The sequence below is a fragment of the Salvelinus namaycush genome, chromosome 11 (genome assembly GCF_016432855.1).
Source record: "Salvelinus namaycush isolate Seneca chromosome 11, SaNama_1.0, whole genome shotgun sequence".
In the NCBI taxonomy this organism is placed as follows: Eukaryota; Metazoa; Chordata; class Actinopteri; order Salmoniformes; family Salmonidae; genus Salvelinus; species Salvelinus namaycush.
This window is the reverse complement of record NC_052317.1, coordinates 14021866-14049802: the sequence shown is the minus strand read 5'-3', so window position 1 is coordinate 14049802 and position 27937 is coordinate 14021866. Positions and strand designations below refer to the sequence as shown.

Sequence of the window (27937 nt, the reverse complement as noted above, 5' to 3'; positions counted from 1 at the left end):
GAAGAAATATGTCGAATATCTAAACTGGGGCTCTTGCTGCGCAAGCCCCACAATAATATTCAGAGAGAGCACTATCCAATAATGTATATAAACCCTGGATTTCTAATGTTATGTATTGGTCAATGAGAGGCTTTGAAGCAACCGCTCAGCCATATTCGCACTCCCTAGAAGAATTCTACAGTGTTTCAATTAAATGTTTATGGGACAAAATTATATGCATTTAAGCATGTTTTTGATGTAGTGGGGAAAGTAACATGAGTACTTTCAAAAGTGTATGTAATAGAATAAACGTAGACATTAACAAATGTAGATCAAAATAAATGCATTTCTATAACTCCCACAACATTACATTGGTGGGCGAGTGCCATGATGGAGGCGCGAAGACTTCAAAACAGCACCCCCTTATAGTCATCTAGTGTATATTTAAATAGTTGGCGATGGGCTCTTTCCTTGTGCTGACGTGGAACCGATAAATACTAACTGCCAGTCTCGCCGGAATTTTTAAATGATTGCACAGGAATGAAAGCGCCAAACGACAAGAAAAACAAAGGCCATCTTTTTTATATAGGGTGTTTTATTAATAGTTGTTAAAATACTAGCTAATCAGTCACAGTAGTAGGCCTACATGGGATAATGTTACTATTTTCTGTTTGAGAGCTGGCATTTAGGTTATTACGTCATTGATTCCACCCGGACTGCTTTACTGGCTGTACAGTTACATTCTACCGAACGGAACCCCCAGTAGCAAAAGCAACTTCTCATGTTACTTTACGCATCTCTTATACCCTTGCATTTGTATTAATTTAACCCAAGATAAAGAGTTTGTGGTCAAGATGGGAGTGCCGAAATTCTACCGATGGATTTCTGAAAGATACCCATGCCTGAGTGAAGTTGTCAAGGAACATCAGGTATGATATCCATAGCCTACTTTTTTGCTACCTAGCAAGCGAATATTACTGTTGCAGGTAACTAGTCAAGCTATCAAGCTAAATATAGCAGGCCCATAACAGTTTCACCTTCACGTATCGATGTTTCCCCTCTGCCTGTACGCGCTACTCATAGCTATGATTATTATGGTCATAGCTAAATAAAACAACGTGTTATTGTAGTTACAAATACACATGCAGCTAGCTAACTGACGGTACAGTAATATTTACCAACTAATTTAGCTACGTGTTTGACTCAATTTACCTTCTAGGTAGCTAACTAGTTAGCTAGTTTGCGTGCTACTACTACTTGCTATCAAGCTCCAGTTAGATATCATAACGAATAACCTAGTGAATAAGGCAGGCCTATTAGTTTACCTGAGGAACGCTCTATTCTGTTCTCTTTATCGAGGCGGGGGTTGAGTTTATGCTTTGTTTGGTTTGTCAAGTAAATAGAACGTTATTCTGAAAAACAAATATTGTAGTCGTTGACCAGATGTAACAGTTTTACTACCGAGATCACTATTGCCAGATTAGCCCACATTTATTGGCAGGTGTACAATATGCATTAGTGGAATATTGACCACAGAGTCCAAAGTCGAACTCTGTCGGGAGTCTGTATCGTTTGGACTCCCTGAGTTGTGCACCGTTCTGATGGGTGGATGTGGGTTAGCTACACGACTACGTGTTGCTTTCCAAAATAACCATGAATTTTAACTCTGCAACTTTCTGAAACAAGAGTCCATATCTGTTTCCAATCAATCCCACTAGATCATTTTGTTTAAATCCTCAACTCATGAACACACTCCCTCCATTATTAAAGTATTGATGCTATTGCCTTCTTATATGGATAGTAGACAGACAGCTGGGCCGACTGCTCTGACACCCTCTTTTACCTCTCTCCTAAAGATCCCAGAGTTTGACAACCTCTACCTGGATATGAATGGCATCATCCACCAGTGCTCCCACCCCAACGACGAGGACGTCCACTTCCGTATCTCGGAGGAGAAGATCTTTGCGGACATCTTCCACTACCTGGAGGTGCTGTTCAGGATCATCAAGCCCAGGAAGGTGTTCTTCATGGCCGTGGATGGGGTGGCTCCTCGGGCCAAGATGAACCAGCAGAGAGGCAGGAGATTCAGGTAAAGATCATGATGATAACAACTGCCTTTGTACTTTATGTGCTGTGTCTGTGACCGAGTGGCATAGCGATGGATCACGCAATGTCGTAACTCAATCAACCAATCAATCACGTATATGTTTCTCGTGAAGGTCGGCCAAAGAAGCAGAGGACAAGATAAAGAAAGCCCTTGAGAAAGGAGAGGTCTTACCTTCTGAGGCCCGCTTTGACTCCAACTGCATCACACCTGGTATGTAGCCTCCTACACAATCCATCACTTCTCCACCAATCTGTCCACTCATACCTCTCATCCAATTCCTAGGGGTTCAGGTAGTCCCTCCTGTTTTAGTCTGTTCTTCAGTTTGCTGCCTATTGAATACGACCCATCATGTCTCTCCTGTAGGGACGGACTTCATGGCCAGGCTACAGGAGCAGCTCAAGTACTTTGTCAACAGCAAACTATCCACAGATAATGCCTGGAAAGGAGTCAACGTCTACCTTTCCGGACACGAGGTGAGGGCTGGGGACACGGCGTGTGTGTCAGTGTGCACATTTTGTTTAATTAGATTTGATATGTGAATGAGTGACGTTGACTGTACATGTGTTGTAACTGTCTGTGACTGTGACCCTCTGTTTCCCTCCCAGACTCCAGGAGAAGGAGAACACAAGATCATGGAGTTTATCCGCAGGGAAAACTCTGAGCCAGGCCATGACCCAAACACACGCCACTGTCTCTATGGCCTGGACGCTGACCTGGTGGGTGGCCTGTGGGTTTGGGAGATACGGTGTGTGTGTGACATCAAGGAGATGTGTATATGGTGGCAGATGTGAATGTCTATGTATGTCTGTAATCCAGGGGTGTCCAACATACGGCTAGCAAATCAGATCTGGCCCGCAAGGGGGTCCAATCCGGCCTGCAGATGGTTTGAGTTAAAAAATACTAGTATATTTTTATTATATTTTGGGGAGGGGGATAAACTTAATATACTTTAAGTGACTAAAACCAAATCGAAATTGTATAGAAATGAAGACCAAATTGAAGTCAGAATGCGGCCACCGGGGCAAAATGAGTTTGACACCCCTTGCTGTAATCAGTCAATTACCGTGACAGAATTCTACTGTTGTTTCATTAGTATTATTGAAGGTGGGTTGTGTTAACTACAGTCTCTTTTTCTACTACAGATGATGTTAGGTCTGACCAGCCACGAGCCACACTTCTCCCTACTCAGAGAAGAGGTCCGCTTTGGAGGGAAGAAAAACCAGAAGAGGTGTGTCTAGTGTGCAAGAGAGAGCGGAGTGTGTGTGTCTTGAGAGACCGAGTTATATGTATGTATTCCCCTCCTGCAGAATAACAGCTCCAGAGGAGACAACCTTCCATCTACTGCACCTGTCACTATTTAGGGAGTACATAGACTACGAGTTCTCTGAAGTTAAGGTAAGACAAACCCATACTCCCACAGAATACATTTCTGCTTCAGTGTGACCAGTACAGTAGATGCATATCTACTTGCTTACCGATAAGTGACTAACACACAGTAGCAATTCTCTATGAATGGTTTGAATAACAATGTCAAATGTTTGGTTGGTCCTCACAGTAAGATGTCTGATGATTGGTTGTTTAACAGAACAAGATCTCGTTTGAGTACGACCTGGAGCGAATCATCGATGACTGGATCCTAATGGGCTTCCTGGTTGGAAATGACTTCATCCCTCACCTTCCTCATCTTCACATCAACCAAGACGCCCTGCCTCTCCTCTACCGCACCTACATCAGTGTGCTGCCAACGCTGGGAGGTGAGAACACTCACACACCGTACTCAGACAACACACAATCCACACATACAACGTCTTCCAGCCTTTCTTCCACACAAAACATTTTATTTGCGTACCGGCTGGAGAAATTGATTCGCTTCTTTATATTTGACCCATGAAGGGTACTTGAATGAGAATGGCCACCTGAACCTGGGCAACTTTGAGAAGTACCTGGAGAAACTGTCCGAGGTGGGAGAGACCAGTAAACATCCACAATCAGTGGAATTATTTCATTACCATGCATTTCTGATTGTGACGCATGTCTCGCTCTCTTTCTCTCTCTGATACCTGTTTTGCAATCTCTCTCTCTCTTCGTCCCTTCCTCTTTATCCCCTTTTCCCGCTCTCTTCCTCTGCCCCAGTTTGACAGGGAGCACTTCAACGAGGTGTTTGTGGATCTCAAGTGGTTTGAGAGTAAGGTGGGCAACAAGTACCTGAACGAGGCCGCGGGACGGGCAGCAGAGGAGGCTCACAGCAAGGACGCCAGGAAGAAAGACCTGGTGAGACATGCGCCTGCAATGCACACGCAGAGATCCTACAAATACAGATGCGTGTCTAGAAATCCATATTCAATGTCTGTGTGTGTGCAGGACTCTCTGCATCTAACTACGCTGGATGGCGGGAAGGACAGAGCCCCTGGTAGGGGTTTTGAGGAGGATGGTGAAGAAGAGGACATGTTTGAGGCAGAGTTCAGACAGTACAAACGCACCTACTACATGACCAAGATGGGAGTGGAGGTGGTCTCAGAGTTAGTATATCTCACCTTCTCCCAATGTCTCCCCCAAAATTCTCAAAATATTTTCCTACAACCTCGAAGGATCCTGAAATGCTCTTAGAAAAGTTTGTTTCCCCAAAAACGGAGCTGAGCTTGTATGATTTTTCTAGTTTAAAACTAAAGACAATGGCATTGCAGAGCACGACACTCATTTCAACTTTTGTTTGTATTGTTTTCAGTGAGTTTCTAGCAAATCAGGCGTTGTGCTATGTGGAGGGAATCCAGTGGATCCTGCATTACTATTACCATGGAGTCCAGTCCTGGAGCTGGTGAGTCTGTCTTTCTCTCTCTCTCTCTCTCTGTGTCTTTCTCTCTCTGTCCTTATGTATGTCCCTCTCTGTCTCCATGTCTTTCTGTGCACGCGTGTACTAAAACCTCCCTCTGTCCTAGGTATTACCCTCACCACTATGCCCCGTTCCTGTCAGATGTGAGGAACATAGCCCATCTGAAGTTGACCTTTGACATGGGCAAGCCTTTCATGCCCTTCCAGCAACTACTGGGAGTCCTGCCCGCTGCTAGCAAAGACCTGCTTCCCCAGAGCTACAGGGTAACACACACATACAGACCTGCTTCCCCAGAGCTACAGGGTAACACACACATACAGACCTGCTTCCCCAGAGCTACAGGGTAACACACACATACAGACCTGCTTAGTAGCATTGTGGCGACCTATGACATGCACACTTTCTCATAACACACCCGCTTCCGATACCTCCGTTCTGTCCACAGCACCTGATGACATCAGAGAATTCTAGCATCATTGAGTATTACCCTCTGGACTTCAAGACGGACCTCAACGGGAAACAGCAGGAGTGGGAGGCAGTGGTGCTCATCCCCTTCATCGACGAGGTGCTCACAGACATCATTCGGTGACCTACTTCATCCCTGTGTGTCTTTTTATTCTGACGTTACTTATTTATCTGCTGTTTTCCTTTCCAGAGATGTTTGCTCGCTGCGATGGAGCCTTATAACGATCACATGACCAAGGCTGAGAAGGCCCGAAACCGCCACACAGAGTGTGCTGTGTACAGCTACCACGCTGAGCTAGACTACCCTTACACCTCCACCCTGTCTGAACTGTTCCCCAACATCATGCACTGCCATGTCAGGTGAGACACACGCTGAACGCACACACACACACACACACACACTGAACACACTACTTCCACGAGGCTAAGATACTGTAACGTGATTGGTGGTTTCCAGGGTGACATCGGTTCCCATGGACGCGTGGCACGTGTCGTTGAGCCACGTGGGGCGCAGCGACAACAGCAGCCAGCTCTACTTCCTCGGCTTCCCCACCCTGCAGCACATCAGACACAAGGTACAATAGACGGGCCGGCAGGCAATGAGACGACAACGGAGTGTTAATCGGAAACACGTGATCCGAGAGCAATACAAAACGTATAATAAAATGGAACATGATAATATCACGTGCTGTGTCTCTGTTCACGAAACATGCTGACAGCGTTCTGGCTCTAATCACACCCCACACTCAGTCATCACACAAGGCACAGGTGGCCAACAGTCCCAAGATGATTTGTCAATAAAGATGCTGCAAGCTCACAATCTAGTCACGTAAACGGTCAGTCATTAATCCGAGCCCTCGAAGTGTGGCCGGAGAGGTATACAAGCTAGATCTGTTTTGAGTATTTTCTAAAGCTAGCCAGCTTCAGTTAGCTTCACGTTCCATTATGTCGCACGCAGCTAGTCGAACAATGAACTCTTTATTGAGACGAGGCTAGAACGTCAATCCGTGGGCGAGTCGGTGTCACATTTCAATTTTGCCTGAAAATCACAATGAAAGAGAAGTTACCCTGCAAATTCAGCAGGCTATGTTGGGAAATGGGCTATTGGAAGTGCTGTCTTTTTTACAAGTATTGTTTATGGTCTTCGGTGTGTTCATCAATGTACGGGCCTTTTTCCCCCCCTCTAAAATACTTATCGCGTGGTTTCAAATGCATCCGTTCGTTACTAAATGTGTAGAACGATATGGTCCGGAGAATGACGGAACGATGACGTACTCTTTGCAAGAGGGAGCCAAATTGGATTGGTCCTCGCCTCGCGGCCCAAACACTTCATTCAGAATAAATAGCCTGCCACAGAGCAGGTTAGCTCTGAAAGGTTCGTTGCCATAGAAATGTACCTGGCTAAAAAGGTGAGCCCAGGTCATGTCAACGGCTATCTCGATTTGAACTCGAGTTGACCAACAACGTTTAGCTCGCTCTTCAATCTCACGCCGTAGTATAAACCCCTCTGAACTGAGGTCTCATTTGAAACCAGGAGATTTTTTTTTTTTACGTGGCTGCATTTACACCCCTGGTATTGACTGAGATTATGTGTATTGGTCGTCTTAGCATCGGAATACTTCTGTGTACGTTTCATATGTAGATGTGCTTTTTTTCTCTGTCTTTATAGTTCTATAAGAAGAAGCACGGAGTGGTGGTGTTCCAGCAGAGCAGCCGAGGAGAGAACATGATGCTGGAGATCACACGTAGCAAAGAGGAACCCGTGAGTGTAGATGCACGCACACGGTCTTGTTTCTATGACGAGCCGATGACTGTGTTGGGTCTGTGTCTGGAGCAGAAACGGTAGATGCTGTTTCTCTCTCTCAGGTGTGTGGCGATGTGGCGGCCCTGGTCCTGGGTCGCTCTGTGTTTGTCAACTGGCCCCACCTAGAGGAGGCCAGGGTAGTAGCAGTGTCTGACGGGGAGAGCAAGTAAGAGCCACGCTCAGTTCTACTCGTGCTTAAAATAGATGCCACTATTACACCCGAACCGTCACTCAAAACCCTTTACGCCTCTGGCTCTGCCGTTCATTCACTTCTCTTTCGACCGTTACTTTGAAGTACACCGTAGTTGTCGACATTCATCGGTCTACCTCAAACACTCCTTTCCCTTCTTCTCCATCACAACCCTCCCTCTCAGGTTCTTCCTGGAGGAGCCGGCGGGAGTGCAGAAGCTGTATGACCGGGACTCTCCTCCCCCCACCAAGGTCACCTACCTCAGTGACAAGGAGCAGAAGGACTGGGTGAAGGACGTCCAGGGCATCACTGAGCAGTAAGGATCCGTTTGTTAAAAACCTACGTTTTGTTATCAAAGGGTAAGAGTTTTTCAGTGAAGGTCGTGTGTATGTGTTTGATTTCGGCATCCTCTTTGGTAGAAGTACATTCCTTTGTGTCTATCTTAGTATTTTTTCCCCTTAACATTTATTTAACCAAGAAGTCCCATTGTGGTCAGAGCTGATAAGACCACTTGGCCTAGGGGGACTTTGGCAGACCTCTCTCCTTCTTACCTAAATACATCTCAATCTCTTCTCCTCTCAGTTTCAGTAAGCGTAAGGGCATCGTGGTGAATGAGACGGCGGTGGTGTTGTATGCCCAGCTGCTGACAGGCAGGAAGTATGTACCTGGGCAGAGCGGACAGGTGCACCTGGAGAAACAGTGGTCCAAGCAGATAATGCCTTTCGCCAACCAGACCATCGTCAAGGTAGGCACACACGTACAGAGACGCGTACAGACACAGGAATGTACATAGGAAGACACATACTATACACGCATATACACATTCCTCTCTCTCTCCTTCCTCTTTCGCTCGCTCTCCTCTCTCCTCCTTTGCGCTCTCTCTCTCTCAGGATATCAAGGCCTTTGACTCGTCGTCGACTCGCTTCCAGACCCTGGAGGAGCTGTTTCCCCCGACGACCACAGTGTTCATGGTGGGGAACCCCTACTACGGAGCCATGGGAGAGGTCTGTACCGCTTCCAGTGTCTACTTCCTGTCTGAGCCTTACACACTTCCTTATTGACTTGGAATCATCAGTATTGGGGACTCTTGAAGAGTGCTGGTACACGTTAGGGCTTTAGGCTTGCTGCTTTTCGTGACCTTGAATTTGAATTGCTGAATTTGAATATCTAGTCTTGCAAATAAATATTTGTGAAAACAAAACTTAAAATGTATGCACTTTTAGATGTGTTATAGAGAAATAATATTTTAATGTGATGTATTAGACATTTTTGGGCGGCTTAATCTGTTGCATTGAATATCATCTTTGCCTTTTCAATAACACAATTTGCTCTTGGACATACAGGTGCAGGAGTCTAGTGACGTCATCAAAGAGGGACGAGTGTGGGTGGTGTTCACGGTGCCCTGTGAACCACCGATGGAAGCCTTAATACAGAACCAGCATGTAAGTCATTCTCAAAACGACACATCTCTCACACTCCTCGCCTGCCCCACATGACCAAACATGTGCGCCGTTGCTAAGCTTACTCCCTCCCTTCCCTGGTAGAAATACTGTGTGAAGTACAGTCCCGGGTACGTTCTGGCCTCTCGCCTCGGCATCACCAGCTACCTCGTCTCCAGATTCTCCGGCAGCATCTTCGTCGGCAGAGGATCCAAGAAGAAGTGAGTGAACACATTTCAAATGGAAGTCTATTTCCCATTTAGTGTACTGCTTTTGACCAGAGCCGTGTAGGTTTAATTAACCATGTGACGCGCTCTCCCTCCCTCAGTCCCCACGGGGAGCAGAAGGCAAACGTGGGTCTGAACCTGAAGTTCAATAAGAAGAATGAGGAGGTGCCAGGTTACACCAAGAGAACTGAGAAGGAGTGGCTCTACTCTGACGCTGTGGAGGAGCTGATGTCTGAGTACCTGGATAGGTGTGTGTGTGTATCCTTATTTGTGTGTTTTTCTCTGCATTTATGAAACTGTGTTGTCTGTATGTGTGAAACTGCGAACGTGTGCATGTGTTCTTATTTGTGTGCATGTGTAACCTGCATTGTGTCTCCTCCTGTAGGTTCTCTGAGGTGTTTGACCTGGTGTCCAGGAACAGTCACGATGATGTCTTCTACGAGGACGACATCTGGCCTGCGGAGTACGAGAACGGGTAACACTCATACACTCACATTCATGCACCCAACAATCATAATTTACACTGTAATACACTCATAACAGTTAAACCTGTATGCTTGTAACACTTACTCAAGACTTGCGTTCAGTTTTCTTGAAGGCCCAGCGCAGTCAAAATTACTTTGACATTTTATTTCCTGTCTGACCACTCCGACTGTCCTACCAAAATACTTGCTTGAGAAATGTTTGTCTCTTTTTGACAATTTATTTGAATGGAAATCTATTACGGTAAGGTACTGAAATGTTACCTAGAAATGGTTTGATGTTGAGATGAAAACAGCTGCATTGGGCCTTTAAACGCTCATATAAAACACTTGGAGGACATTTAATATATGTAACAAGGCAGAGGTAGATCATAACAGTTGTAGGAATACTGAAGATGGTGGTGATGGTAGTTGTGATGCGGATGGTTTTACGGGCAGCGCGGAGAAGGTGAAGGAGATCACTTCCTGGTTGAAGACCCACCCAGTCGCCGACATCGCCCGCACGTCATGTGACCTGCAGATCCTGGACAAGGCCATCGTGGAGCGGATCGAGGAGGAGGTGCTGAAGGCTAAGGTAACTCGGTGGGGGGCCGTCAATCATTTAGCTGTTCTGTCCGTCAATCATCTCTGTCGATCATTTATCTCTACTCCTACTCGCTTTCTTTCCTATCAGTAAATCACCTCTCTACCCTCGTTTTTATGTCAATTAATAATATAGATGGATGCATATGTGGACTACTACTCAACAAGCCCTTCCTTTACTGTCAGTGACTAATCTACTTTTTTTTTTAGTGTTCATGTAGTGACTCTTACCTCCGTCTGTTTCTCAGGTGAAGAAGAGCATCGAGAAAGTACGTGTTACTGTGAAGCCACGTTTGCTCTTCAGGGTGAGTTCGTCACTTTCCGGTTTTTGTTGTTGTGTGTGTTTTTCTGGAGAGTGAGTGAAAATGACATTGAACCCTTGCGCTGTGTTTGGAGCCAGAGTTCCAACAATTCCAACTCCACACCTCTCTAACCTGTGTGTGTGTGTGTCCCTCCCTCCAGCCCTTAGAGCAGCAGCACGGTGTGGTCCCTGACCCAGATGCAGAATACCACCTGTTTGACCGGGTGGTCAACGTCAGAGAGAGCTTCTCTGTCCCCCTTGGCCTCAGGGGAACCGTCATCGGCATCAAGGCAGGTGAGTGGTCGCACGCGCACACACACACACACACACACCCTCACTCACTCTTTCTCTCATATACAGTGCGTTCGGGAAAGTATTCAGACCCCTTGACTTTTTCCACATTTTGTTACGTTACAGCTTTATTCTAAAATTGTTTAAATTATTTTTTCCACCCCTGATTATTCTACACGCAATACCCCATAATGACGAAGCGAAAAACAGTTTTTTAGAAATGTTTGCTAATTTATAATAAAAAAAGCTACCTTATTTACGTACACTACCGTTCAAAAAGTTTGGGGTCACGTAGAAATGTCCTTGTTTTTGAAAGAAAAGCATTAAGCAAGAGGACAAGTACATTAGAGTGTCTAAATTGAGAAACAGATGCCTCACAAGTCCTCAACTGGCAGCTTCATTAAAATAGTACCCGCAAAACACCAGTTTCAAAGTCAACAGTGAAGAAGCGACTCCGGGATGCTGGCCTTCTAGGCAGAGTTGCAAAGAAAAAGCCATATCTCAGACTGGCCAATAAAAAGAAAAGATTAAGATGGGCAAAAGAACACAGACACTGGACAGATGCCTAGAAGGCCAGCATCCCGGAGTCGCCTCTTCACTATTGACGTTGAGACTGGGGTTTTGCGGGTACTATTAAATTAAGCTGCCAGTTGAGGACTTGTGAGGCGTCTGTTTCTCAAACTAGACACTCCAATGTACTTGTCCTCTTGCCCAGTTGTGCGCCGGGGCCTCCCACTCCTCTTTCTATTCTGGTTGGAGCCAGTTTGCACTGTTCTGTGAAGGGAGTAGTACACAGCGTTGTACGAGATCTTCCGTTTCTTGGCAATTTCTCGCATGGAATAGCCATGATTTCTCAGAACAAGAATAGACTGATTGGTTTCAGAAGAAAGTTCTTTGTTTCTAGCCATTTCGAACCTGTAATCAAATCCACAAATGCTGATGCTCCAGATACTCAACTAGTCTAAAGAAGGCCAGTTTTATTGCTTCTTTAATCAGAACAACAGTTTTCAGCTGTGCTAACATAATTGCAAAAGGGTTTTCTAATGATCAATTAGCCTTTTAAAATGATAAACTTGGATTAGCTAACACAACGTGGCATTGAAGCACAGGAGTGATGGTTGCTGATAATGGCCCTCTGTACACCCATGTAGATATTTCATTAAAAATCATCCATTTTTAGCTACAATAGTCATTTACAACATTAACAATGTCTACACTGTATTTCTGATCAATTTGATGTTATTTTAATGGACAAAAAAATAGATTTTCTTTCAAAAACAAGGACATTTCTAAGTGACCCCAAACTTTTGAACGGTGGTGTAAGTATTCAGACCCTTTGCTATGAGACTCCAAATTGAGCTCAGGTGCATCCTGTTAATATTGATCATCCTTGAGATGTTTCTACAACTTGATTGGAGACCACCTGTGGTAAATTCAATTGATTGGACTTGATTTGGAAAGGTAAACACCTGTGTATCTAAGGTCCCACAATTGACAGTTCATTTTAGAGCAAAAACCAAGCCATGAGGTTGATGGAATTGTCCATAGAGCTCAGAGACAGGATTGTGTCGAGGCACAGTTCTGGGAAGGGTACCAACATTTTTCTGCGGCATTGAAGGTCCCCATGAACACAGTGGCCTCCATCATTCTTAAATGGAAGAAGTTTGGAACCACCAAGACTCTTCCTAGAGCTGGCCGCCCGGCCAAACTGAGCTATCAGGGGAGAAGGGCCTTGGTCAGGGAGGTGATCAAGAACCTGATGGTCACTCTGACAGAGTTCCTCTGTGGCGATGGGAGAACCTTCCAGAGGGACAACCAACTCTGCAGCACTCCACCAATCAGCCTTTATGGTAGAGTGGTCAGACTGAAGCCACTCCTCAGTAAAAGGCACGACAGCCCTGTTGGTCAATTTCTTCAACAAATGATCAGGTCTGTATAATTATCAAACATACTTTAATAATGGAAAGGAAACAGGCTCTTTGTTTAAGTATTAAAATACTCCTTTAGTAATACAATTGTAGGCAGAAGTTGGTACAGAGTACAGTATATGGTAGTTCTCCCCAAGATTTGTAAAGTGTCTAAGACATCCTGTAACTCATAGAGCCTCTCCCAGTCCTCCTTGCATGAGTTTCCCTGGCAACAACATTTTAATAAATCTAGCCTCCCCTGACAGCAGTAACCATCTTATCAGCAATTAAAAGCTCAAAAGTGGGTTTGACCGGAACTTGACCTTTCGTCACAAGTATAGGGTCATAACAATGTGAACGGGTGTAAGCTTCTTCTGACAGGTGGCTGGTTTCATCTGTGGCAGCCTTGTGTTCTCAGAAAACCAGATAACCACGGTGGGATCCAGACAGGAGGAGTCTGAACGTAGATGCCTTCTGATAGTGTCTGAAGGTCACAACACTCAAAAACAGGTTTTAACACACACACAGAGGTCTCCTGAAGAGGAGACCTTACAGCTTATCATAACATCATTTATTAACCCTTTAAAAGGTATAAGGCCTTGGTTTAACCCTCTTCATTCCACCCCTTTGAGGCCACAAGGCTTCAACAAAAGCAAAGCAACTCAAGCATAGTAATTATAATAATCATCCATAAAAGGTGCATTAGATTGCAAGCAAATCCTCAGGAGATTGAGGATAGAATTAAGGTTCTGAGGGATGAGGAACATAAAGCATAAACATGCCTGGCATAGCCTTATGAAGTACCCATTTGCCAGCTGCACAGAATGCACAAATGCAAATCAGCAGAACAAGCACGGGGGCCAATAATGGGACTAAAATGGAAAACAACTTAAATCCAAACTGGCCTAGTTTATCTTTCAACCACCCAAACGGGAACCAGGATTCTTCTCCTGTGGGGGTGTAGGTGTCAGCCAACTGTGTTAATTATTTCTAAATCTCTGTCATATCAGAGTCCGGGAGAAGCCTAACACATTCCGTGGGGGGTAATAGAATTTAGGGCCCTTCAATATCCCCCTCCTTATTTAGGATGTAGTCTAATGCCAGGCTATGCCTGGCTGTAACAGCTTTAAGATTCTGAACATCAGTTGAAAGAAGGGCAAAACCAGCAATAGTCAAATTCATATGGTCCTACATGGAGTAGATGATGTTGTTAATTCAATCACCTACGACCATTGATCCAAACACAATTGCTCCAAACAACTCACTCTGACACTGAGGGTTTTTCAAAATGACTAAATACGAACCACTAGGCGTGGCTCATCTACTCAGGTTCTGGACCACGTTTACCCATTGATTACTGGTTTTCAATTGGTTCCCCTGCATCTCTATTCCTCTGAGCAGAGACTGCTGGTGCAGAATAAGAACAACCAAAAACATGTACCTTAAAGGTTTACCCCAAGTTTTCTTTTTAAAATGTGACCATAGTGGTCATGTGTAACAACGTCTGGGTCTGGGTGTGCACTCTTATCTGGTATGATGGTTGGAACGTCTTCTGGCAGTGTGATAGGTGGTGCCACCCCTGACGCTCCTGGACCTTCACTGCTGTGGGTGTTGCTGAGATGACCTGTTATGGGCCCATCCATCTGGGGTGGTTCCATGTTCTCTTGTGCACATTTAGCTTGATCCATTCTCCAATGTCAATGCCCTGTTCTTGAACTTCCTGGGCCTTCCTGTATTGGGAATACAAAGACCTAACAGCATGGGTTAGTTCCTTCATATATTTACTCAAATCATCATCCAGTGTAGTCAGGTCAGTCAGTTTTGGAGTCATTGGTCTGTGTAAAGGAACGTTCATTGGACGGCCAGTTACGAGCTCATGTGGGCTAAGCCCTGTTCCGTGGTTTATACTATTGCACATTTTCATCAGGACTAAGGGGAAACATTCTACCCATAACTTCCCTGTGGAGTGGCATGCTTTGGCAAACCCCTCTTTTTGTCGTTTGATTAGCACTCTCAGTAATCCCATTACTTTGTGGGTGGTAGATACAAACTTCTGATCTATCGCCAATTGGGCAGCTACCTGTGCATCCACATCTCCTTTGAAATGGGTGTCATTGTCTGCGGCGAGAACTTCCGGAATACCAAATCTAGGCATAATTTCCCTTACCAGAAGTTTTACTACTGTTTTGGCATCACAGTGCACGGTTGGAAATGCTTCGACCCACCTGGTAAAGCGGTCAATTATTACCAGGCAGTATCTCTTTCTTTCCTCTCGCTCAGCCATGTCTATGAAATCCATAGCTAAATGGGTCTACGGGCCAGCCGGCGCTGGGAATTTCCCTGGTTTCAGGGGGGTACCCTTACCAATGTTGTATTGCATGCATGTAGTACATTTATACACGTGTGTTTTGCAAATTTCAATCAGATTTGGACAAAACAAGGTGTCAGATATTAGTCTAACCATCTCCCCCCTTGGCTGGGCCAGGCGACACACAGAGGAGACGAGCGGTAGAGGCAGAACTGGTTTGCTAGAGAGCGATTGCCTCCACAGGCCATCAGGGCCTCTGGAGCAGCCTCTAGACTCCCACAAAGGGTGATTTAAGTGCGTCCACAGCCTGGTGTTGGTCCAGATCAGTGATTTCAGATGTTCACGGGGAGGAAAGCATAACAGCATGAGTATGGCAGTGAGAAGCAGCAGAATCAGCAGCTGCATTACCTAAACTGATGCTGTCAGTGTTGCCTGTGTGGGCTCGGACCTTAAGAATAGTCAACTGGGCTGGAAGCAACATGGCTTCAAGCAGGGCCTCAGTCTAAGGTTTTTAATAGGGGTCCCAGACACGTTAAAGTCCCTACCTTTCCAAACCCCTATCCAAGACAGGAAAACGCCAATGGCGTATGCAGAGTCAGAATAAATGTTAACCTTCAAACCACTATCCAATTGACATGCTTCAGTGCTAGAAGCTCAGCTTGTTGTGCTGAGCAATGTTCAGGCAAGGGCTGTTCAATCAACAATGTCTTATCTAGTGAGACTATACCAAACCCTGCATGTTTCCTACCAGTCTCCCTATCAATAAAGGCAGAGCAGTCAACAAAGAGAGTAACGTCAGGGAGATCAAGAGGTTCATCATAAAGGTCAGGCCTGGCCTTAGAATCATCATGTTGGACTTCATCAGGAAAATGTCTACCCAGTAGGCTAACGGGAGTGGCCGGAGAGTTCAGAAAGGGAGCCTTAATAGTATTACCTTCCCCCAGGTCAATTGTTGTATCTTCAGAACAGCTTTTGAGATATCCCAGCGACTCCCATCGTCTTAACTGACTTAGATGTGAGTCCCAGGCCGAGGTGTTGGCCTGTAGATCCAATGCTGGAGGTGTGAGCTCCAGTGTCTTAAAAATGGTACCTCTTGATCGTTGACCTTCCGAGTAATGATTGGTTCTTTGGTACCATCTGGAAATATGTACTGGTGACACTGGAAAAGGGGGTTAGGGCATCCCTATTGTTGATTATTCTGCGGTGGGAACCACGCCTGGTTTGTCACAGGAGACTGTTGGGGCCATCCATGTTAAAACAGGTTTTAACACACACACGGAGGTCTCCTGAAGAGGAGACCTTACATTTTATCGTAACATAATTTAATAACCCTTTAAAAGGTATAAGGCCTTGGTTTAACCCTCTTCAGCCCGCTTGGCGTTTCCCAAAAGGCACCTAAAGAACTCCCAGACCATGAGAAACAAGATTCACTGGTCTGATGAAACCAAGATTGATCTCTTTGGCCTGAAAGTCAAGCGTTACTTCTGGAGGAAACCTGGCAACATCCCTACGGTGAAGCATGGTGTTGGCAGCATCATGCTGTGGGGATGTTTTTCAGGGGCTTGGACTAGTCAGGATCGAGGGAAAGATTTAATGGAGCAAAGTACAAAGAGATACATGATGAAAACCTGCTCCAGAGAGCTCAGGACCTCAGACTGGGTTGAAGTTTCACCTTCCAACAGGACAACGACCCTAACAGCCAAGACAGCACAAGAGTGGCTTCGGGACAAGTCTCTGATTGTTCTTAAGTGGCCCACCCAGAGCCCGGACTTGAACCCGATTGAACATCTCTGTAGAGACCTGAAAATAGCTGTGCAGCGACACTCCCCATCCAACCTGACAGAGCTTGAGAGGATCTGCAGAGAAGAATGGGAGAAACTCCCCAAATACAGGTATGCCAAGCTTGTAGCAACATACCCAAAAGACTCAAGGATGTAATCGCTGCCAAAGGCGCTTCAACGAAGTACTGAGTAAAGGGTCTGAATACTTATGTAAATGTTATATTTCAGTTTTATTTCATTTGCACACAATTCTAAAAACCTGTTTTTGCTTTGTCATTATGGGGTATTGTGTGTAGATTGACGAGGGGGGAAAAAACTATGTAATCCATATTAGAATAAGGCTGTAACAAAATGTGGAAAAAGTCAAGGGGTCTGAATACTTTCCAAATGCACTGTACAACACACATGCGGTCAGCCTCTCGTCTTTCAACAGTCTCTAAACTGATGTTTAACCTCTCTCCCGTGGCAGCTGATCGGGAGGCTGAGGTGTTGTATGAGGTTGTTTTCGATGAAGAGTTTGCTGGTGGACTTACTATCAGGTACAGCCTCATGTCTGTGTTTCATATAGGCCTATGTCAAGTGTTTCAAGCCTCGATCAATCGCATGTTTCCTATTACATCGTTTATTTTTTTTTAACGTTAAGTATCTGCGTTTTTGTGACTGGCTATTGTGTGGTTGTGACCCTGGATCTGGTGACTAGCTCGCCTGACTCTGGTGTGTTTCCTACTCTAGGAGTGCGGCGGGCCGTGGCTACAGGTTGCCTCCCTGTGCCTTAATCAACCTGAGCCACGGGGGCCGTGTAGAGCAGGGCTTCCACAAACTGACCGCCGTTGTCAAGCCCCAGCCTTCCTCCTCCCACCAACACAACAAAGGACAGCTGGGCGGGCTGAACCACTCACCGCGATCACCCTTCATCTCCACACAGGTTGGGACTGGAGTAGAGCATGTCCTCATAAAACAACTGGCCTAACCACTTCCAGAGTAACCAGCATAGATCAAGATGAATAGCCTCCAACTTTTTATCTCTGTTCCTCGCATTTGCCTACCTTTCTCTCTGTCCCTCCTGTATGTCTTGATGTCAACCTTTCCCTCTCCCTCTTTCCCTCTGTGTCGCTCAGCAGCAGAATGGCAGACAGAACATTCTCAGGGCAGACACTCAGGGCAACAAAAACTCTGCACACAAAGCCAGCCAGAAACCGAAACCTAAGGTAATCTCTTTCTGTCGCTCTCTTTCTGTCGCTCTCTTTCTGTCGCTCTTTGTCTCGCTTGCTCTCTCTGTTTCTGTCGCTCTCTGTGTGTTTGTGTGGGATTTACTGTATACAATACCTTATTTGTTGGTGGTGGTGTGTAGCCTCTCTCGCGATCTCTCAATTCAATTTGCTTTATTGGCATGACTTAACAATGTACGTATTGCCAAAACTGACTTTGGAGATTTACAATATTAACATATTTGAACTAATAATAATCAATATTGACAACAGCAACAAAAGTAATCAAGAGTCAAAATAACATTGAACAATAACAGTAAGCATAGAGGACATTGGTTGGTCTGTCAGATACTCATCTTATGGCAGGCAGCAATGTAGTGCGCTGCCAACCCACAGCTCTCTGCATCCTCCAACAGGACGGGTAGCCTATTCTCATCAGAAGTCTTTGAGACCTTGAATAAGGATTTCAAATTTGGGGAAATTACACTAATTGTTTTATATTTTTTACATTTTGTCTCCTCTCTCGGTCTGTGTGTGACTGCAGGGTAAAGATGAGGAGTTCAGTAATGTGTGGCAGTCTCTGCAGAGCTCTGGAATGCCCCAGAAACCACCAGCTCACTGGCAACAAGACAATGTGAGTCCATTCATAAGGTTGTACCATTGTCACCATACTCGCGTTGTGATCAACCTCGTTCTTGGTTGTGTCACCTGACCACCATCTCTGTGTGTGTCTGTCCCCAGTCGGGTAAGTCTGCCTGGGGTACAGGGTCTCCCGGACAGGAAGTGCAGTTCCAAGGGCAACAAGGCAGGAACCAACCCCAGAGTCAACAACCGCAACCTCCCAAACCTGTGAGTCACCACTATCTAACCCTAACCTTTGACCTTGAAAAACCCCTCTGTCCCTTCATCCCTAACCATTGAACGTTACACCCCTAAACATTGAGTCGCAGCTCTTTGATGCTGACTTTAGGGTCTGACCTCAGATCAGTGTTTGTCTGGACAGCAGGTTAGAAACACTACATTATTTTAGCTCTAACCTGCCATGCAAAGGTACCCTTATCTCTTTGACTCTGCCACTCAGTATCTGCATCCAGTCCTTCTTGAGAAGAATGCAGTTTTTCAGACTGTATTAACAAAGTACTTGCAGGATAGTTGCTTGTGTAAACCTAGTGATCTAAGTCAAAAGTCTTCAGTAAAAGTTATTTAGCGCAACAATCATTACATAAACTACCTTACACGTCTGTTCTTTCATGCATGTGACACCTCTGAGGCCGTTACCCTGTCAGGCCACCATCAGGAGACTACAGATCCCAGCAGCTCAGGTAGTGGAGAACTACAACTCCAATCGTCACCAATAGCAGACCAGAGGCCTCATCCTCAGCCGACAGCATAGCCAGGAATCAGGACTACAAATGAATTGAAACTAGTCAATAAAATGCATTTTGCAAAAGCAGATTTCAGTGTAGGTTTGGTTATTACAAGTGGAAGGCTGTGAGTGTAGTCCAACTAATACAACTCAATGAAGATGCATATTGACTATAATTGTATTATTTTTGTTGTAAGATCTCAATGTGCAAGTATGACTTCTGTGAGGGAGAATGAGGTGTGTGTGTGTGTGTGTGTGTTAAACTTCATGTTGTTTTATAGGGTCCTGTAGGAAGTATCAGACTCCTCAAGAGAAACGAAGATGTCAATTCTCTGTTTCCCGCTCAGAACGCTACAAAGAAGGTACAGACGCGCACACCACACACACACACACACACACACACACAATCTTACCCACTTGTCTCCAGCAGACAGAGTTCGAGGAGTTGATCGCTAACCTGAAGATCTCCAAGGGCAACGAGTCAGCTCCACCCCCTCCAGCCAAAGAGCCCACGAGCCAAACAGAGGAGCCGCTTTCTCCGCAGTCATTTGCTATGGTGGGTACTAGTACTCACTGGTTGGTGTTACGCTATAGTGGCCCACTTCAAACTCTTTTAAATTAGAATGATCTGCTCCTTCCCTTGTGGTTGGTTGTAGTAGTCCTGTTGTGATTTGGTTAGGTATGGTCAGTTGGCTAATTGTGGTTGGTTGGTTCTCCTGTGTGTAGAAGGGAACTCTGGCCCTGAAGGAGATGCTGAACATTGGCGCCGGCCCGGACTCCACTAGTCCCGCCTCATTCAACCCACAGCAGCAGAACAAGAGACGACCCACCAAGAAACTGGGTGAGTTCAACTATGTGTAACGCTACATGTTTAGTAGAGCCTGACTGATATATTTTTTGGGGGGGAGACACTTATGGATACCGATATACACTACATGACCAAATGTATGTGGACACCTGCTCGTCAAACATCTCATTCCAAAATCATGGGCGTTAATATGGAGTTGGTCCCCTCTTTGCTTCTATAACAGCCTCCACTCTTCTGGGAAGGCTTTCCACTAGATGTTAGAACATTGCTGCGGGGACTTGCTTCCATTCAGCCACGAGCATTAGTGAGGTCGGGCACTGATGTTGGACGATTAAGTCTGGCTCACAGTCGTCGTTCCAATTCATCTCAAAGGTGTTCGATGGGGTTGAGGTCGGGGCTCTGTGCAGGCCAGTCAAGTTTCTCCACACCAATCTCGACAAACCATTTCTGTATGGACTTGGCTTTGTGCACTGGGGCATTGTCATGCTGAAACAGGAAAGGGCCTTCCACAATCTGTTGCCACAAAGTTGGAAGCACAGAATCGTCTAGAATGTCGTATTCTGTCGCGTTAAGATTTCCCTTCACTGGAACTAAGGGGCCTAGCTCGAACCATGAAAAACAGCCCCAGACCATTATTCCTCCTCCACCAAACTTTACCGATGGCGCTATGCATTGGGACAGGTTGTGTTCAACTGGCATCCGCCAAACCCAGATACGTCCATTGGACTGCCAGATGGTGAAGCGTGATTCATCACTCCAGAGAACGCATTTCCACTGCTCCAGAGTCCAATGGCGGCAAGCTTTACACTACATTGACATGACATTTTAGTCATTTAGCAGAGGCTCTTATCCACAGTTAGTGCATTTAGCTTAAGATGGCTAGGTGGGACAACCACATCACAGGTATAGGAAGTACACTTCCCCTCAATAAACGTAGTTGTCAGAGCTAGAAAGGGGGGTGGGGGTCAAGTGCAAGTGCTGGTTACGTGTTATTTTTATAGTTTTTTTGGGAGGGGGTCAAGGTGAGGAGGATTATTGTAGATACTGTTTCAAGAAGTAGTGTTTCAGATGTTTTCAGAAGATAGGTAGGGACTCTGCTGGCCTAGCTTCAGGGGGAAGCTGGTTCTACCGTTGCGGTGCCAGGACAGGGAAGGGCTTGGGCTGAGCGGGAGCTGCCCTCCCATAGGGGTGGGAGGGTCAAGAGACCTGAGGTGGCAGAACGGAGTGCTCGGGTTGGGGTGTAGGGTTGGAGTACAACCTGACGGTAGGGAGGGGCAGTTCCTGTTCCGTAGGTAAGCACCATGGTCTTGTAGTGGATGCGAGCTTCAACTGGAAGCCAGAGGAGTGTGCGGAGGAGTGGGGTGACATGAGAGAACTTTGGAAGGTTGAAAACCAGGTGGGCTGCAGCGTTCTGGATAAGTTGCAGGGGGTTGATGGCACAAGCGAGGAGCCCAGCCAACAGAGAGTTGCAGTAGTCCAGACGGGAGAGGAAGGGCGCCTGGATTAGAATCTGCGCCGCTTCCTGTGTGAGGTAGGGTTGTACTCTACGGATGTTGTAGAGCATGAACCTACAGGAGCGGGTCACTGCTTTGATGTTTGTAGAGAATGACAGGGTGTTGTCCAGGGTTACGCCAATGTTCTTTGCACTCTGAGAGAGTGACACTGGAGTTGTCAACTGTGATGGAGAGGTATTTTAGCAGGCAGGCCTTACCCGGGAGAAAGAACAGTTCCGTCTTGTCAAGGTTGAGCTTGAGGTGGTGGACCGACATTCATGTTGAGTTATCTGTCAGGCACGCAGAGATCCGTGTCGCCACCTGGGTTTCAGACGGGGGGGAAGAAGAAAAGTAGTTGAGTGTCATCCGCATAGCAATGATAGGAGAGACCATGTGAGGATATGACGGATATGACGGAGTCGAGTGACTTGGTTTTTAGAGAGAAGAGGAGAGGGCATAGAACTGAGACCTGGGGGACACCAGTAGTGAGAGTATGTGGTGCAGACACAGATCCTCTCCACGTCACCTGGTAGGAGCGGCCTGTCAGGTATGATGAAATCCAAGAGTGTGTATCGCCAGAGACGCCCAGCCCTGAGAGGGTGGAGAGGAGGATCTGAAGGTTCACAGTGTCAAAGGCAGCTGATAGATCTATGAGGATGAGAACAGAGGAGGGCGGAGCCTCCGTGACACAGAGAAGAGCAGTCTCGGTTGAGTGATCCGTCTTGAAGCATGACTGGTTAGGGTCAAGAAGGGATACAGGACTATAGTTTTTGACGTCAGAGGAGTCGAGTTTTGGTTTCTGTAGGAGGGGAGCAGCTCGGGCCATTTTGAAGTCAGAGTGGATGCAGCCAGTGGTCAGGGATGAGTTGATGAGGGAAGTGAGAAATGGAAGAAGGTCTGGAGGAGGGGATGGGGTCGAGCAGGCAGGTTGTTGATCAGCCAGACCTCACTAGTTGCAGGATTTCATCTGGAGAGAAAGAGGTCAAGGAGTAGGGTAGTTCTGTGTGAGTGAGACCAGTGGACTCAATAGGCTGAGTGAATGAGTAGCGGATGTCGTCAACCTTTTTTAAAAAGTGGTTGACAAAGTCATCCGCAGAGAGGGATGGTGGAGGGGGTCGAGGATTAAGGAGGGAGGAGAAGGTGGAAAAGAGTTTCCTAGGGTTAAAGGCAGAAGCTTGTGCCTCCCGAGTGGCGCGGCAGGCATTGCAGTGCTAGAGGCGTCACTACAGACCCGGGTTCGATCCCGGGCTGTGTCGACCCATGAGGCGGCGCACAATTGGCCCAGCGTCGTCTGGGTTAGGGGAGGGTTTGGTTGGCCGGGATGTCCTTGCCCCATCGCCTAAGCAACTCCTGTGGCGGGCCGGGCGCATGCACGCTGACACGGTCGCAAGTTGGACAGTGTTTCCTCCGACACATTGGTGTGGCTGGCTTCCTGGTTAAGCGAGTAGTGTATTAGGAAGCAGTGCGGCTTGGCAGGGTCGTGTTTTGGAGGGCGCATGGCTTTCGACTTTCACCTCTCCCGAGTTCGTACGGGAGTTGCAGCGATGGGACAAGACTGTAATTACCAATTGGATATCACGAAATTTGGGAGAAAAAGGGGTAAAAAGGCAGAGGCTTGAAATTTAGAGTGGTAGAATGTGGCTTTAGCAGGGGGTAGAGAGGAGGGAATGAAAGGATGATAGGTCCTCTGAAAGTTTAGCTTTCCTCCATGTCCGCAGCCCTGTTCTGTAAGCTCACAATGAGTCACTGAGCAGGAGGGGAGAGCCGAGCGGGCCGGGAGGAAAGGGGACAGTGCAAGTCATAGGATGCGGAAATGGAGGAGAGTAGGGTTGAAGAGGCAGAATCAGGAGATGGAAGGGAGAAGGATTTAGGGAGAGAGAGAGTGTAGTGGGAGAGAGAGTGTAGTGGGAGAGAGAGTGTAGTGGGAGAGAGAGTGTAGTGGGAGAGAGAGTGTAGTGGGAGAGAGAGCGTAGTGGGAGAGAGAGCGAAGATTGCGACAGCGCATGACCATCTGCGTAGGGGCTGAGTGGTTAGTGTTGAAGTAAAGGGAGACAGAAAAGGAAACTAAGTTGTGATCACAGACCTGGAGGAAGGTTGCAGTGAGATTAGTAGGCAAGCAGCATCTAGTAAAGATGAAGTCAAGCGTATTGTGACAAGCCTTGTGAGTTGGAGGGAATTGGGAAAGGGTGAGGACAAAGAGGCAAGGAGGGGAAAGCGAGAGTCGAAGGCAGACTTCCTGATTGATGTGTCAACAACTATCTGTAAATTATGAGCAGTCAGCAGTTCACGCAGCACTTAAAGTAGATGGCCTTAGATAGCAAAAAGACAGTACTCGACCACAGCAGATAAAGACAAAACAAATGATTCTTATCACACTTGGAGATAACAGGAGTCCTCTAGCTATAGAATGACGCTCCAGCCGACGCTTGGCGTTGTGATCTTAGGCTTGTGTGCGGCTGCTCGGCCATGGAAACCCATTTCATGAAGACCCAGACAAACAGTTCTTGTTCTGACGTTGCTTCCGGAGGCAGTTTGAAACTCGGTGGTGAGTGTGGCAACTGAGGACAGACTTCTTTTTTAATTTTTTTACATGCTACACACTTCAGCACTTGGCGGTCCCGTTCTGTGAGCTTGGGTGGCCTACCACCACTGTTTCTTCTTCACAATAACAGCACTTACAGTTGACCGGGGCAGCTCAAGCAGGGCTTGTTGGAAAGGTGGCATCCTATGATGAGGCCACGTTGAAAGTCGCTGAGCTCATCAGTAAGGCCATTCTATTGCTAATGTTTATCTATGGAGATTGCATGGAAGTGTGCTTTATTTTATACACCTGTCGTAAACTAGTGTCGCTGAAATAGCCAAATCCACTCATTTGAAGGGGTGTCCACATGCTTTTGTATATACAGTGCTCTCGGAAAGTATTCAGACCCCTTTACTTTTTCCACATTTTGTTACGTTACAGCCTTATTCTAAAATGGATTAAATTGTTTCCCCCCCTCATCAATCTACACACAAGACCCCATAATGACAAAGCAAAACACGCTTTTAGAATTTTTTGCAAATGTATTCAAATTAAAAAACTTTTAATCACATTTACTTAAGTATTCAAACCCTTCACTCAGTACTTTGTTGAAGCACCTTTGGCAGCGATTACAGCCTCGAGCTGTCTTGGGTATGGCGCTACAAGCTTGGCACACCTGTATTTGGGAGTTTCTTCCGTTGTCTCTGCAGATTGTCTCAAGCTCTGTTAATTTGGATGGGGAGCGTCGCTGCACAGCTATTTTCAGGTCTCCAGAGATGTTTGATCGGGTTCAAGTCCGGGCTCTGGCTGGGCCACTGAAGAACATTCAGAGGCCTGTCCCGAAGCCTTTCCGTTGTTGTCTTGGCTGTGTGCTTAGGGTCGTTGTCCTGTTGGAAGGTGAACCTTCGCCCCAGTCTGTGGTCCTGAGCGCTCTGGAGCAGGATTTCATACGTTGTGACATTAATGAAATCATGAGAATGTTTAAGTGTTGAGATCAGCATGACATTTCCTTTTTTTCACCTATTCATTGAATATTGGTTATCCAATATCGGCTGATAGTGTTGGTGAACCGATATGGGATTTAGTGGAGATACTGTACAACAGATATTAAACCAGTTCTTCATTCCCTTTCTCCTCCTTACACCCTTAAACCTCCCTTTTTCTCCCTTCTTCCCCATCAGCGGCGAGGATGGGCGACTCTGTGTTACCCGCGGCCCCAGCAGCAGCAGTCTCTCCCCTGCAGTCCCCCCAGCCCTCCATGGTTCCCAGTGTGGCCTCAGAGCTGACCAGGATCTGTATGGGCCTGGGTATGGCCCCGCCTGACTTCACCTTCATGCGCAGCAGACACGTGAGGCAAATACACACACACACACACACAATCTTGCGTACAAGACACACACACGCACGTATTCAAGCACAATCCCGCTCTCTCCCAGGGTCTGCTGGTGTACCAGGTGAAGCTCTCCAGTGGTCTGGTGGTCCAAGGTCCCCAGTGTCAGTCCGAAAACGAAGCCAAAGAGAAAGCAGCTCTTTTCGCCCTGCAGCGCCTTGTGAGTGTGGTGTGTCCTTCCTGTATATCTGTGTGTTTCCTCCTTTTCTTTCTTTTGTTATGTGTATATTTGACAAGTGTCTCCATATTTGTAGGTTTTCTAACCCCTCTCTCTCTGTCTCCTTCAGAATTCAGTGGGTTCTGGGTTCCCCCTGCCACCGCCTCTGTTCTCTGGGGTCGGACAGATAAGGGGAACGCCCATGGGACCCATCCCTAACATATTTGGTCAATCGGGTGAGCCCTGGCGTCATGTGGGTCGTCTATATTGATACTATACTGTACGACCTCTCTGGGTGCAGTAATGCCCTTTCACCTTGATAGGTTTTAGACACTAATTAATTCTGGATGTGAACCAAACCCTTTCACCGTTTCACTCTCTTTCTCTCTCTCCCTATCCTCCAGGTGGTCTGTTAATGCCTCCTCAGGGGTATGGTCAACTACACTGGGGCATGCCCCTCCCGCCTCACCAGGGCCAGCCCTTCTACGGGGGCACCTTCCCTGGCGCCCGGCCCCAGGCACCCTCCGTCCCCATCGGCTCACACAACCAGTTTGTCCCCCTGCAGGTAGGAGCTCCAGGACCTGTTTCTATAGTTCACATTTAAATCACCACAACAAAAGAGTTATGCGTGCATTTATACGGCCAAAAGATACATATTAATAGTATTTTGGGATTTCACCACAGATTAACCCAGAGAAATGACCATGATTAGCTCTTATGTTTGTTTGTGTGCTCCCATGGTAACACACCATCTTAGCCTCTGACTAACCTACGTTTACTGTCAGGTCACTAAGAAGCGCGTGTCCTCAGTCAAGAAGCCCCAGGAGTTCTGCAATGCGGCTCACACGGCCAGGAACCAAGCCCCGGGCAGTGAATTCCCGTCTCACTCCCAACCTTCCCTATCCCCGGCCCCCTCCACACCCCCAAAGACCACCCAGGTAGCGGGGACCCCATCCACGCCCCAAACACCACGCCAGAACCCCTCGGGCCAAGGTCACACCCCCGGCTCTGCCTCCAAGAGGAAACACAGGAAACTGGCGGTGAACTTCGAGGCAGCCAAAGTCCAAGAATAATCCCCTCCCGTTCCTCTTAGGTGTTGGTTTTTTAGGATGGTGTTATAATCTGTTGGGTCTCAATGGCACCCTATTCCCTGTGGTGCACTACTTTTAACCAGAGCCCTATGTAGTTGTCCTATGTGGCTGTAATCAAAAGTAGTGCACTAGATGAGGAATAGGGTGTCATAAGTGTGCCATTTGAGATGCAGACTCTGTTCTGGATAATGTGAGGCAATAAGGTCTGATAAATCAGAATGCCGTCGTTTTTATGTTGTGTTTGCATCATGTTTGTGAGATGGATTTCTATTCTCCCTAATCTCGCCAGACCTTGTGGTACATGGTGTCCTTCTAGTTGGTCGGTCTATGATTGGAGCCAGTAATCAAGGGCTTAATCTCTTTTAATCTTTCCCTTCGTTTGTTTCAAGTCTCTATTTTACCAAATTTATTTTTTATTCTGATCAAAGTATTTTGTCACAATTCTGTGTTTTTAATGTCAATCGTTTGTAATTGCTAATACTAAATCAACCTACAAAATAGTAATGTGAAATGAACTTCACATGTTAACCAACAATTAGGCCTCAAATACAGTATACTGACTGACAGCATGCAAACACATCACTATGACAAAATTCTAGAATTTCTTCTCCACAGTATAACATAACACATTTCTTCCAGTAGAAAATCATTTTGAAATGGAATTCAAATCATCTCCTGTGGGACATCACCAGCACCTCTGTTAGCTGGTTGATCCAAGCCTTAATGGAGAGATGTTTCTGTTTTTTTAAATATTTTCATCCACCATATTTCAATCTGGATTTTATGCCTTGGTACCCTTTTAAATATGACACATATTGTTTTTTGTTGCCGACAGTACCAAGGCTGAATCATTATTCATTAACTTGTAACCCACATGTACAGTCTCGAGTCTTACAAGCATATTTTTGGGTCTCGCTTTGTTTTTGGATTTGTAACTTTTGCCTCTTTCAACATGTGGTCTGAACTACTGGGTTCTGGCTCTGTGGGTATTTTAAACATCTGAACCAAAGCACACCTGTTGTATGTCCTATTGTTTTCTTTCTAAATTAATTTGAGAGTTTTTATAAGAAAACCCTCAAATACCCCCCCCCCCCCCCAAAAAAACTTTCAAAAACCATAAAACTAAGGAAATGTAGCTTGCTCTTTTGATGCAGGAAAGGTGCTGTATGTATCCAATGAATAAAGACCTTTTTTGTTACCATGACATCGA

General features: G+C 46.3%; 1 protein-coding gene across 10 annotated transcripts; it reads left to right on the top strand.

The window, feature by feature from the left end:
- The first annotated feature begins 506 nt into the window (after window positions 1–506).
- LOC120055850 (5'-3' exoribonuclease 1-like) lies at window positions 507–27937 on the top strand. Of its 10 annotated transcripts, none has more exons than XM_039003863.1 (42): window positions 520–908; window positions 1836–2068; window positions 2199–2296; window positions 2450–2559; window positions 2692–2802; window positions 3229–3314; window positions 3394–3481; window positions 3672–3840; window positions 3980–4047; window positions 4220–4357; window positions 4448–4605; window positions 4812–4901; window positions 5023–5179; window positions 5362–5481; window positions 5572–5741; window positions 5839–5956; window positions 7051–7143; window positions 7248–7351; window positions 7560–7691; window positions 7958–8120; window positions 8266–8379; window positions 8719–8817; window positions 8920–9035; window positions 9143–9289; window positions 9427–9516; window positions 9962–10097; window positions 10354–10410; window positions 10568–10700; window positions 17163–17232; window positions 17426–17618; window positions 17812–17901; window positions 18446–18535; window positions 18643–18750; window positions 19188–19223; window positions 19549–19629; window positions 19695–19823; window positions 19994–20108; window positions 25271–25437; window positions 25526–25639; window positions 25767–25872; window positions 26041–26201; window positions 26422–27937. In XM_039003863.1, the coding sequence occupies exons 1-42, from the start codon at window positions 834–836 to the stop codon at window positions 26707–26709; spliced, it is 5121 nt and encodes a 1706-aa protein (XP_038859791.1). In that variant the 5' UTR covers window positions 520–833; the 3' UTR covers window positions 26710–27937. The 10 variants fall into 10 exon arrangements, 8 of the variants coding, with proteins under 8 accessions (XP_038859793.1, XP_038859791.1, XP_038859790.1 ...); XM_039003864.1 differs by having other exon boundaries at window positions 521–908; window positions 19698–19823; XM_039003862.1 differs by having other exon boundaries at window positions 17815–17901; window positions 19172–19223; window positions 19549–19823.

Coding starts and splice junctions, on each gene's coding strand:
- LOC120055850 (XM_039003861.1), top strand. CDS start 834: ATGGGAGTGCCGAAATTCTACCGATGGATTTCTGAAAGATACCCATGC. Junction 4,358..4,447: donor ACGCCAGGAAGAAAGACCTG/GTGAGACATGCG, acceptor GTGTGTGTGCAG/GACTCTCTGCATCTAACTAC. Junction 19,824..19,993: donor CTCCGCAGTCATTTGCTATG/GTGGGTACTAGT, acceptor TCCTGTGTGTAG/AAGGGAACTCTGGCCCTGAA.